The sequence below is a fragment of the Chiloscyllium plagiosum genome, chromosome 7 (assembly GCF_004010195.1).
Source record: "Chiloscyllium plagiosum isolate BGI_BamShark_2017 chromosome 7, ASM401019v2, whole genome shotgun sequence".
Lineage (NCBI taxonomy): Eukaryota > Metazoa > Chordata > Chondrichthyes > Orectolobiformes > Hemiscylliidae > Chiloscyllium > Chiloscyllium plagiosum.
Window position 1 is genome coordinate 9223956 of NC_057716.1, and position 13413 is coordinate 9237368.

A 13413-nucleotide genomic window follows, 5' to 3' on the forward strand; every position below is an offset into this window, starting at 1 on the left:
TGACCGTGAGAACCTTTTTCCACGTATGGAGTCAGCTATTACGAGGGGGCATAGCTTTAAATTAAGGGGTGGTAGGTATAGGACAGATGTTAGGGGTAGATTCTTTACTCAGCGAGTCGTGAGTTCATGGAATGCCCTGCCAGTAGCAGTGGTGGACTCTCCCTCTTTATGGGCATTTAAGCGGGCATTGGAAAGGGATATGGAGGATAGTGGGCTAGTGTAGGTTAGGTGGGCTTGGATCGGCGCAACATCGAGGGCCAAAGGGCCTGTACTGCGCTGTATTTTTCTATGTTCTATAAAACATCAAAAGCCTGATAGTGTACCTTTAATGAACCTACTATCCGGGAGAACTGCCTTCTGATTTCTAGAGAACTCCATTAAGTTAATTATATTACATGAATTAAAAGAAGTCTCCCATCAGTGTAATGAAGAAAGATTTCAGCAATATTGCAGCCCATGGGCAGTCAATCTCCTGATCAGAATCCTTCAAGGAAGAAGAGCTCCAAAAGACAGGTTCTGGTCACGTGGAAACATTTTGCTTTACATGATTCTTTTACATGTAGTTTGAACTGAACTACTCAGCAATAATAGAATTTATTAAATTGCAAAAATGAGTCAATACATTTGCCGGATGTCAAATAATAGGAAACAGACGCAAGAGAAGACTAGTTGGCCCTTTGACCTGAAATGCCATTAATAGATAAGCTTACCTTCTGCCTGGGTGTTATTTTGTTGTAGTGAAGTTAAGGTTACAGCCCTTGACATGAGACAGCATTTGATTGAATACAGCATCAAGGAGCCTCAATAAAACTAGAGTCAATTGAAATGGGGGAAAAAACTCTCCACTGATTGGATACATAGATAGCACAAAGAAAGATGGCTGGGCTGTCAATGGTCAATCATCTCGGCCTCAGAACAGCACTGCAGGGGTTCCCAAGATAATGTCCTAGGCCCAAAATATCTTTTGCTTCATCAATGATATTCTATCCACTGGGATGAGGCTGTTTGTTGCTGATTGTACAATGCTTCTCACCATTCATGTTTCCTCAACTATGAAGTAGTCAGAGACCAAGTGCAGAAAAACCTGGACAATATCCAGATTTGGATTGACCAGTTGCGCAAATGTTACTTGCCACTTAAATGCCAGACAATACCATCCCCAATAAAAGAGATTCCAAACACTGACTCTTCACATTCAATGTCATTACAATCACTGAATCCCCTACTCTCTTAAATATTCTTATGATTAACATTGGCCAGAAACTGAACTGGGCAGGCCATATAAACAGTGGCTACAGAAGCAGGTTTGAGGTTTGGAAATTGAGGCAAATATTTCAAAATTTCTGGACCATCCACAAGGCACAAGCCAAAAGTCACATGTTCTGGAACCATCTCCACTTGAATGGATGACTGCATTTCCAAAACCATTCAAACAGTCTGACACCATCCAGAACAAAGCAGCCTGCTCAACTGGTACCACCATCTAACACTTTCAACATCCACTATTTGACACACAGTGACAGCAATGTGTATCATCTTTAAGATGCATTGCAAGAACTCAAAGCTCCTTACACAACACCTTCCAAACCAGTGACCATGACCACCTACAAAGAGATTAGATATTTGGGACACCACCACTTGCAAACCCTCATCCAAGCGACAAATCATCCTAGATTGGAACTTTATCGCCATTTCTTCAATGTCACTGGGTCAATTTCGTAGATTCCCTCCTTCACATCCCACTTCCCTAGGACAGTTATGTTTTAAGAAAGCAGTTCACAGACAAATTCTCAAAAGGTAATTAGGGCAATCCATGCTGGCCTCACCCAAAAAACTCTCCCCAAATCCTTCGATTTCATTACTAACCAGAGATATATCCATTTCTGTCTTGAACGTGTTTGTTGACTATCCCTCCTCAGAGTTCTGAAAGAGAACAAACAATCGCCACCGAGTGAAGAAAATCCTTCTCATTATAACCCTAAAAAGCATACCTTTTACTCTAAGATTGTCAAGCCCATTCCAGTCAGGAGAAACATTGTTCCTGAAACCACCTTGTTGAGCCCTGTAAGGATTTGTATGTCTCAACAAGGTCCCTTTTCATTCTTTGAATGCCAGAGGAGCCAGGTCTAGACTCCTCATTCTCTCCATACACACTAAGTCCACCATGTCAGGAACCATAACACTGCACACCTCTACGAAGTATATGTCCAAGAGGTAAACAGTCTCAAAGTTCATTCAACTGCAGCAACAATTCTTTACTCCTGCGTTCAAAACTTTTGCAATAAAAGGCCAATATACCATTTGCCTTTCAAACTGCTTGTTGCACTTGCACATTAGCTTTACAAGTACTTGTTTACAAGTTGCTGAAACAGGTTCCTTTGGACAACAACCATTTGCAATCTTTCATCTTTTTAGAAATACTGTATGCCTGTATTTGTTTTTGATGCCATTTTACTCAAGCAAAACTAAAACAACAAATTATACTATTTAAGGAGACAACAGGGGCTTAAGCACTCTGATAAATCCTTAACACTCTCCAAATCCTCAGCTGCTTTAGCGGAAATGTATTCAAAATAGTGATGATAAAACATAGTTGATCATAATTGACAAACTGAATGTTCTCCTTGCCAACCTCCTGTCTTCCACCTTTTATCTATATCTGTGAAGTTCACACCCTCTTGCTAAAAATCCCACACACCTATTGTTCCTGTCCAGATTTCTTGGCTTCCCCAAATGCTTGTGTGGATAACCCACTAACCTAAAACCTTTCACATCTCTGACACAGTAAAGTACTAGCAATTTATGTTGATATCTTTAGGCCCATACATTACTAATTGAAGACATTCATCCATGAACCTCAATGTACATATATCTACAGTTTTACTGAAAACAAATATTCTTAAATTTTGTTTTGACGAAAGGGACAATACAAATTTGGAGGGACAGAAGCCAACAGCAGCTTGTTTTTTTTAAATTTAACACATTAAATACCAAAGATGTCAAAACACGTGGGATGTTTCAAATAGAAGATAGTTTGGTGGAAACAAAGGTTGCTTGTCAACTCATCAGGTTATTTTAGTATGTCAACAACATGACAGCATGAAGCAAATTGTAAAGGCAAAAAAAATCAAGACTAGTGAGGTTGAAAAAAGTGAATGTCGACTTGGGTGGGGTTAAAATAAATGTATAGTACTGTATCCTTTTCTATCCTATATAGGATCTGAGACCTCCTCTGTAATGAGTGCTTTATAAATGTAAACAGTTATTGATCATTACCTCATACTCCACCATTCGTTTATCTGCTAGGTCAGCTTTGTTGCCAGCCAAGGCTATCACTATATTAGGACTGGCCTGTCTCTGCAATTCTTTTACCCATGCTTTTGCTCGATCAAATGTTTCCTGGAAAAACAACAGAAAAGCAAATGTATAAATGCAATTTAATTTTTAAAAATCTCAAACACAGTATAGTAAATCTAGTACAATGTAGCAATATCTGGTAAACACGGGGAATGGGGGTCTGCTATAACATGAATGTGACAGTTGCAGCCAGGGCGCTACTCATAAATACCATCAGCAGTGGATGATCAATAGGAAAGAGACCACTAAATGTTCAGTTCCCAGAACAAGGAAACCTAACTCCCGTCCATTGCCAGTTGCATGAGAATTCTGGGTAAGGTGTACTGGATACCAGGCATTTTACTATAATTATCATAAATTGTCCCTTATTTTGAAACTTTACTCAAATATACAAAACAACACATTGGTTAACACGTCAAATCAATATATTTTCAACTAATGCATACCGATAAAAGTTCTACTCTAAAACAAAATATACCAAAACTATTTTAAACAGCTACCCCTTTAACCTGCAAGATGAAATTCCTCAGATTTAATCTACTCTTAATCAAATTGTTACCGCATTTTAGCATTCACAATTTAAAACAGTTTTTGGACATAATCTCTAGCTTTACTAAAAGTTGCAAGACCACCTGATTTCTATTGTTTAGCAGGGTCAACAATGTTAGGATTGCAACACAGAACAGATCTTCAGCTGATACAAATCAATTTCCTGTGTTTGGAAAAATTCCCATTCAGCTTTCATCAAAACTTGATGTTAAAGGTGTCACCTAATGGGTTACAAAGCCATTATGGCCTACGAAATCCCAAACTTGATTTGTGATGAATTAGCAGATCTTAGTTAGATTGCTATATAACCGATATCCGTTTCATTTGAAAGAGGAAACGGAAAATAAAGCTATATTAGCCAGACTTTCCCTTTCATTCAGTGTTATTCATGTTAGAAAATTAACATTTAAGTTATGCAGTTAGGTGATGGCTTGGTCTGGTTGGGATATCCTCCACTAGGATATTAGCATTTCACTTATTTAATAAAATGAATAATGCCTATTTGGATCAAGCCTGAATAGCTGAGGTTGTTGGAGAGTCATTTGTGACTAAGTCAGTAACCTCAGACCATAAGATATAGCAGAATTAGGCCATTTGGTTGATCAAACCTGTTCCACCATTCGATCATAGTTGATATATTTCTCTACTTCATTCTCCTGCCTTCTTCCTGCAATCCTTGATGCCCTCACTAAACAGGAACCTATCTCAGTCTTAAAGACACTCAATGACTTAGCCTCCACAGCATTCTGCAGTAATGAGTTCCATAATTTACCACCATAACTTTGGTGCGAGTGGGAAAAGAAATTTTTAAATAAAAAAATGTCCCTGTACAGAAAAATGCAAAGCCCAGTATGTTCAATCAATATGTATGGTTATGACCTACATAATTTTACAAAGTGTAACTCGTCTCAATGCATCAACATACGTCACATTGGTTTATTGAGATTCATCATTTACCATCTAACTATCAAGATATGAGATACCAACAGTGGCTCCTTTAAGAGCAAATCCAATAGACCTTCAAACTTTCAATGCAACATAAAACCCCTTTATAAAGCTACCTTTAGTATGTTTACAATACACTTTGGTTCTTAGCATCATTTTGATTTGGCCATTTAAAGCTTCTGAAACAACACAGATACTTAAACTGAATTTAATAATCCAAAATTAATCTGGTAAACAGCTATCTTGAAATGGTGAACCCAATTCTTAATCTATAATTCCATTCCAATGTACTTACCAGTTTTCAGGGTCTTTTCTGATTTATGGACATTTAGAAGGGCAAACATTAATTAGGGATAATCAGCATGGTTTTGCGTGAGAAAAATCATGTCTCACAAACTTGACTGAGTTTTTTTGAGGAAGTTACCAAAAAGAAAGTTGATGATGGCAGAACAGTAGATGTTGTTTATTTGGATTTTAGTAAAGCCTCTGACAAGATTCCACATGGTAGACTAATTAGCAAAGTTAGGTCATATGGGATTGCCAATTGGATACAATATTGGCTTAACAGCAGGAGATAGAGTAATAGTGGAGGGTTGCCTTTCGGACTGGAGGCCTGCAACCAGCAGTGTTCCACAGGGATTGGTTCTGGGTCCTCTTTTATTTGTCATTTATATAAACGATTTGGATGAGAATAGAGAAGGCATGATTCGTAAGTTTGCAGATGCCACCAATTTTGGTGTTAATGGCGGTTGACTTTTCCCTAGGATGGGGAATTTCAAGATGAGAGAGGAGAGATTTGAAGACGACATGGGGCAATTTTTTTTTCTTACAGAGGGTAGTTCGCATGTGGAATGAATTTCCTCAGGAAGTAATGGATACAAGTACAATTACAATGTTTAAAAGACACTTGGATGGATACATGAATAGGAAGGTTCGGTGGGATATGGGCCAGAAGCAGGCAGGTGGGATTAGTCTAGTTTGAGATTTTGGTCAGCATGGACTGTTTGGACCAGAGGATCTGCTTCCATGTTGAATGACTCTACGACTTTATGACTAGCGTTACAGGACAAAGCCCAAACTCAGCTTATATAGGGATAGCTTTACACACAAATAGAAACTCTTACCTTATTTGTAGGTATTGAACACCTTTGCTGAAACTCTGACAGCTTTAAAACTTCAAAAAAGCTTTATTCCTTCCAACAAATAATAGGGATTAAATTTCAATTGTACTGTTACCTGTTTTGTGATATCAAAAACCACTATGGCAGCTTGAGCCCCCCTGTAATACATTGGTGCTAAACTGTGGTAACGTTCCTGACCAGCAGTATCCCAAATCTCAAATTTCACTGTTGTGTCATCCAGACAGACTGACTGAGCAAGAAAAGCAGCTGCAAGATAAAAATGAAAAGTTGATTAATTCTATGCAGTCAAATGACAGAGCTTGTTTACCCCTCTCAAAAATGTTTTCGATCCTCTTCATGTCAGGCTGCAGATGCAAAGCTACATCCTACAAAACAGTGCAACTTGCAGGAGTTCTGGATCAATTCTGTATGATCAACTATCATCCTGAAATAAAAATATTGCAGCACAATGCAATGCTGTAGTGTAACACTAAAATACTGATTAAAAACCAAGATAACTGCAAATGCTGTAAGTTAGAAACAAAAACAGAGGCTGCTGGAAAAGCTCAACAGGTCTGGCAACATCTGTGAAGAGAAAATCAGAGTTAAAGTTTCGGGGAAGGGTCACCAGACCCAATTCATTAACTCTGATTTCTCTTCATACAGATGCTACCAGACCTGCAGACCTTTTCCAGCAACTTCTGTTTTTGGTACTACGACTTTGATGATTCATCCCAGTGGCAACACAATCTCCTAAGAGTTCAAGGATTTTCTAACCTACTCTGTCACTTATTCCTCAATTCTGTATTTGCAGAACGTGAACTTTTCCTCACCTGTATTGTCTATAACATGATTTCAGTTCCATTCATTTAAATGGTGCTGCTATTATGCGATTCTGTTGTAACACGGGATCACACAGGAACAGAACTATTGTGTTATATCAGAACAGACTAAGGATTAAAAAAAAAATCTGTTGCAATATTCAAGCAGTTTCCCTCCATCATTCCAAATCACCACACCACTGCCTTTATCAATTCTTTAATCACTTCCTTCTCTGAAAATAGAATAATCTCCTCCCCCCACCCCGTCCCCTGCCTTCCAGGGAATTCTGTAATTTTGTACCAAAAAGCACATAACTATTTGATTGGTTAAAATATTTGTCAAATATATCTTTGTGGAGAGAGGACATCTTATTACTAAACCTCAACATCTTTAGCAGACAGAGTTCTTCACAAAAATACTGTGTTTTCATCAAGTCAGTTACTCATCCACTGGCAATCAGCAAAATGTAACCACAAATCCAGCATCTTAAACAACCGCCAATAACTGATCCTTACCCTTCTCAGACTCTCAGCTTTAAAATATCAGCAAATTAAAAGAAAACTCTTGGAGTAACCTAAATCACTATTATCTGATTTATTTGAAGTCAAAATGCATACATTGTGAAAGTAAACAACCCCTGAAATGCAAAATCGGATTGATGGATCACAGCCTTCAACGGTGGCAATCTTTGCTCATGCTACACTATTGAAATTGACCATGGGAATTTAAGAATGGCATTAGAGGGGTTGATAAACATTGGTGCATCATATCCAGATAGGCTAAGCTTCATGGGCAAGACAACTTTTTCATGCATTTTTATGCTTTTAAGTTAGATATAAACATTAACAAACCTTTATCAAAATTCCCAAAAAGATTAACACTTTGATCTAAAACATTAAAGTTGTATTTCTGTGTTAGACCACAAATGTTGCACTTGTCAATCTATTCATATTCTTAGACGCGAGTCTATCTTCTTGATCTTTAGAAGGAGAAGCGCAGTTTAAGACTTTCTTGTCTGATTCACCCTACCTCAGATTTGGTTAGAATGTAACATCCTTTGCAAAGACAAAGTTGTAATTAAAAAATGCCAAATGCTGCACAATTTAAAATAAACACTTACCACCAATTGTTGTCTCTTGGAATTCATCAAACTGGCCTTTGACAAAACGCAGGACTAAACTTGATTTCCCCACCGCCATATCTCCTAATAGAACCAGCTTGAATTGACAGATCTTTGTCTGGCCAGGACCATTTGGTCTAGAAGCTCCTCTGCTTGCCATGATTCTTTCAGTTAGTAAGTTCAGTATTTTAGTTGCAACGATATTTCAAATTGCACAACCATGGAAGAGGTGATCTTTATAATCTTGCCGTTGAGTAACCACTTCGAAACTGTAAAAATAAAGACTCAAGATAAGGTTGAAGCATGTAGGCTTTTTCCTGAAACCAATTTAACATTGATGTAGATAACGTTCATTCAGAATAAAATGCATTACTGAAATGCCACTTCTCTAGGCTGTAATAACAGCATAATTGTAGCAATAGCACAAGATACTTTGACTTCACAAATGAAAGCTGTACTGGAAATCCAGAAACAAGTTTGGCTCGGACTATGGATTTGTACTAACTTCATAACACTGGTGTGAGATAAAATGAACTTGCATTGTACAGAGCTATACCTTCAACTTAAATGAAACCTATGACGTAACAGGTCCCTTCTAGAATTATTTTACAAATTAGCAAAACACATTATGCGATTGTTAACAATAGTTTTGCAATAAAACATTTAGTTTCCCTTAAACTAAAGTCACCCAATCACCTGGTTCATTGTGTAACTTTCACTAAGTTTAACAAGAGCTAATGAATACAGTAGCCGAACTGAATCCAAATATAACAGCTACATGAATGTCAAAAAACAAGTTATATCTTAATCTAGTTTACCAAGCAATCTAGAAACACACAAAAATAATTACACAAGCAAACAATGTTCACGATTTCATTTAGAAGTAATCGGATTTTTGTTTGAAATCAAATCAGTAGATGGACTTATTCAACATTGATATATCCAGTCCAAGGTGGTGTTGAGAATAAAAATTACAAATATGATCTCTGCTATATTTGAACTGTTAATTGTCAAAGTTAAGGGAGTTGTTTTTTTAATTCTCTCGTGGGACGTTGTGGTGTGCAGCCTTCCTGAACTGCTGCAGTCCATGTGCTGTAGATATACCCACAATGCCATTGGGGAAGGAATTCCAGGATTTTAACACAGAGACACCAAATGAAAGTGATATATTTTCAAGTCAGGATAATGAGTAGCTGAAGGAGAACTTGAAGGTGAATGATGCTCCCAACTATCTGCAGCCTTGATCTTTCTAGATGGTAGTGGTGGTGAGTTTGGAAGATATTATCTAAGGCACTTCTGCAGTGCATCTTGTCGATAGTACACATTGCTGCTACTGAGTTTCAGAGGTAGAGAGTGAATGTTTGCAGATATGGTGCTAATCAAGCAGTTGCTTGGTCCTGGATGTTGTCAAGCTTTCTGAGTGTTGTTGGAGCTGGACTTATTCAGGCAAGTGTGGAGTATTCCATCATACTCCTGACTTGTGCCTTGTAGACAGCAGACAGGATTTGAGGGAGTTAAGAGGTGAGTTTTCCTAGCCTTTGACCTGCTCTTGTAACCACCGTACAGACAAACCTCGATTATCCGAAAGATATGGGCAGGGAGCATTTCATTCAATTAATTGAATGCTAGATAACAGTTTAGCTGAGCATCAAGACCTTGCAATCTAGCTGGATAATCGACGTTCCTCTGTATTTATATGGCTAGTTCAGTTCAGTCTCTAGTTAATGATCAACTCCAGAATGTTGATAGTGGGGGATTCAGTGATGATAATGCCATTGAATGTCAAGGAGTGATGGCTAGGTTGGATTTTATGGGAGATGGCCGTTGCCTGGCATTTGTGCAGCACATGTTACTTGCCACTTTCCAGCCCAAGCCTGGATATTGTCCAAGTCTTACTGCACTTGGAAATGGACTGCTTCAGTATCTGACTTTTCATGAATGGTATTGAACAATGTGCAACTATTGATGAACATCCCCACTTTGAGGCAAGGAAGATCATTGATGAAGCAGCTAAAGATGGTTGGGCCTCGGTCACTATCGTGAGGAAATCCTGCAGAGATGACCTAGAGCTAAGATGACTGACCTTGAACAGCCACAACCATCTTCCTACGCGGCAGGTATGACTCCAGCCAGCAGATGACTTTCCTCTTGATTTCCACTGATTCCAGTTTTGAAAGGACTCCTTGATGCCACACTCTATCAAGTGTGGCCCTGATGTCAACAGCAGGATAGTCACACTCACCACACCTCTCGGTTCAGTAAGTTTGCCCATATTCAAACAAAGGCTGAAATGAGGTCAGGAGCTGAGGGGGCCTTGTGGAATCCAAACTGAGCATCAATGAGCAGGTTATTGCTAAGCAGTGCATATGATCCTCAAAACCAGACAGATTGCACAAACTGCAATGAACCACCTCCAACTGCTACACATTTAGTTTTTGAAATAATTTCCTGCCAACCATCAACCATACACCCCATGGCAGAAAAATCACAATTTTCCATGTACAGCACATATCAGGATAAAGTACTTCTGGGATGAATCTAATTTATGTTTGTATAATAACATTTGCTAAAACAACTGTTCAACAAAATAACACCATAGATATGTTCTATTCAATTCTAATTTTGTTATTGTCTCTATACTGTTCAGTCATTATACACCTTGTAAAAGAAAGAAATTTTATATTTAAATATTAATTCATAAAGACTATTTCAAATTGCTGATTTGTCTAATAACGTTCAGTGGTACTGCACTGTCAAATGGAATTCTCACAATAATATCAATTTTACTTTGTTTTCCATCTCCACATGCGGAGGTGATAGTCCAGCAATAATGCCACTAGGCTATTAGTCCAGAAACTCAGTTAATGTTCTGGGGAGCTGGGCTTGAATCTAACCAAGCATTTGGTGGAATTTGAATTCAATTTTTAAAAAAAACTGGAATCAAGAATCTATTGATGACCATTAATCCATTGTCAACTGCTGGAAAAACCCACCTGGTTCACTAATGTCCTTTAGGGAAGGGAAGTGCCATCCTTACCTCATCTGGGCCTACATGTGACTGTGCATCCACAGCAATGTGAGTGACTCTTAACTGGCATCTGGGCAAATAGGGAAGGGCAATAAATGCTGCTTACCCAGCAACACCCTCATCCCGTGAATGAATAAAGGGAAACAAAAACCCACCTCACGTTTAAAATCACATGTACTTCCTTAAGTACTGATAAAGGGGCTGATTTCACCAGTCAAACTATTTGACTTTATAAAAATTAAACATGTGAACATTATGGTCAACAACAAGAGCAAGCCAAGTACAGTGTACTGGATATTGGTGGCCAGCATATCCTTAAGATGTCATCTTAATTCCTGTGCACTCCCCCCTCTCCCCCCCCATCACCCATTCAAACATATCTCCCTCTGAACTCACTGTATCTATGCTCTCAGATCCAACCCTGACTTTGTAATCATAGCTGCAGACAAAGGTGGTGATGTTGTTGTCTGACATACTAACGCCTACATTCTCGCCTTGTCCAGTCCCTTCCCATTACATCTGCAATTCTTCTGATGTTTTACATAGGTTTCAAATTTTCCAGTTCGAGGGTATCCAGCCACCTACTCTTCACCATAATACGCACCATAATACATGATGCTCTCAAGACTCTCTTCCTGGAAAGAGAGGCTAAACTGTCCCCACCCACCAACACCCTCCTCTGCCTGGCCAAGCTCATCTTCACATTGAGCAACTTCTTTAACTACTCACTTTCTTCAGGTCAAAGGTGTAGTTATGGCTACTGGCATGGGCCCCGGTTATGCCTGTCTCTTTGTGAGCTATGTGGAACATTCCTTATTCCAGTCCTACACATACCCCTCGCCACAATGCTTTCTCTGGTATATCAATATCATTGTTGGTGCTGCTTCCCTCTTGTCTGGAATTGGAAAAGTTCATCAATTTCACTTTCAATTTCTACCCTGTCCTCACCTTCAACCTGGCTCCTCTCTTTCTCAGCATCACTGCTTCCGTTTCTGGGCATAGGGTGACACTAATATCCACTACAAACCCAACTCCACAGTTATCTGGACTATACATCTTCCTGTAAGGACTCTATTCCAATCTCCCAATTTCTCAGTCTTCAGCACATCTCTTCCAATAATTTCAACTTCTACAAGTGGGCCCCCAAAACGTCCACCATTTTCTTCAACAGAAGATTCCCCACCACTGCGGTTAACAAGGTCTCCAAGCTGTGTCTGACATACTCCCGCACATCTGCCCTCATCAATTCGTTTCCTTCCCATAACACTGATAGGGTCCCCTGGTCCTCACTTACAACCCCGCCTGCATCCACATTCAAAGGATCATTAGCCACCATTTCCCCACCTCCAGCCGCACATTCCCTTCCCCTTCCTTCTCAGCATTCTGCAGGGGACATTCCCTCCATGACACCTTAGTCCACTCCTCCTCCATTCCCAACACCCCCATGACCCACTTGGCACCTTCCTTTGCAATTGCACAAGTTTAACACCTACTTGTTTACCTCCTCCCTATCCAAGGCTCCAGACACACATTCCAGGTGAAGTGGCAATTTTCCTGCACTTCATTCAACCTATTCTAAATGTATTTGCAGCTCATAAAATGTGGTCAGCTCTACATGTGGGAGACAAAATGCAGACTGGGACCACTTTGCAGAACACCTACGTTTTCTCCACAAAACATAACCCTGAGCTTCCTGCTGCTTGCAACTTCAAAATACCACTCACTTCATTTCTAGCCAACATCTGTCTCAGGCTCACTACAGTATTCCAGCGAAGCTCAGTGCAAACCAGAAGAATAGCATCTTATTTTCCACTTGGGGACCCTGCAGCCTCCTGGACTCTAAAGAGTTCAATAATTTTAGGGCCTGGGCACCTTCTCTCATGTCCTTACCCCAAAAGATCAAAAGACTAAGTTTCACTTTCGACTCTTTGGATGGCTAAATGGCAGCATTGCTAAAGGTTATGAAGATGATGAGAATGACTTGTTCATCATCTCAGCTAATGCCTTGGTGAACAAGAAAAAAAAACTCTCCATATTTAAAAATTTGACAGTTGCATAAAAAGAACTAAACTCCAGTGAGCTTCTCATATTTTCATTTGTGCCCAAGCAGATCTGACATTAACACTTACGTAACGTATTTTGCAAAAAAAATGCACATTATATTCTATAACTTCCTGTTAACATTTAGCAAGCATCCGGTATGCTGACAGAGTCTTCGACCAAAACTTTAGAGAGGGGGAGAAATTAAATACACAAATCCCACAGCAAACAAAACATATCAAATGCTCCTGTTCTACATTTATATATAGATTATTTCAACATTCATGGGTAGCTGCAAGCTGTAGAAAATAAACTGCAAGTTCAATGATTGAAACATTATGGACGCTAGTTCTTTTTTCAAAGAATTAATGCATGCTACATCGACCCTCTCTTCAAAATGTTCTCACTCTCTTAAGTAATCAGAGCCATAG

At 39.1% G+C, this 13413-nt stretch overlaps 1 protein-coding gene across 6 annotated transcripts in view; it reads right to left on the bottom strand.

The window, feature by feature from the left end:
- The window catches only part of rab5b (RAB5B, member RAS oncogene family), a 52388-nt gene that overhangs the window by 13833 nt on the left and 25142 nt on the right, over positions 1–13413 (bottom strand). For all 6 annotated transcript variants that reach the window (XM_043692972.1, XM_043692971.1, XM_043692970.1 and 3 more), the window contains 3 exons: positions 7915–8183; positions 6088–6239; positions 3277–3399 (listed from right to left, as the gene is read on the bottom strand). In XM_043692972.1, the coding sequence (XP_043548907.1) occupies positions 3277–3399; positions 6088–6239; positions 7915–8074 (435 nt within the window). In that variant the 5' untranslated portion in view covers positions 8075–8183. The remainder of the gene's footprint in view (positions 1–3276; positions 3400–6087; positions 6240–7914; positions 8184–13413) is intronic.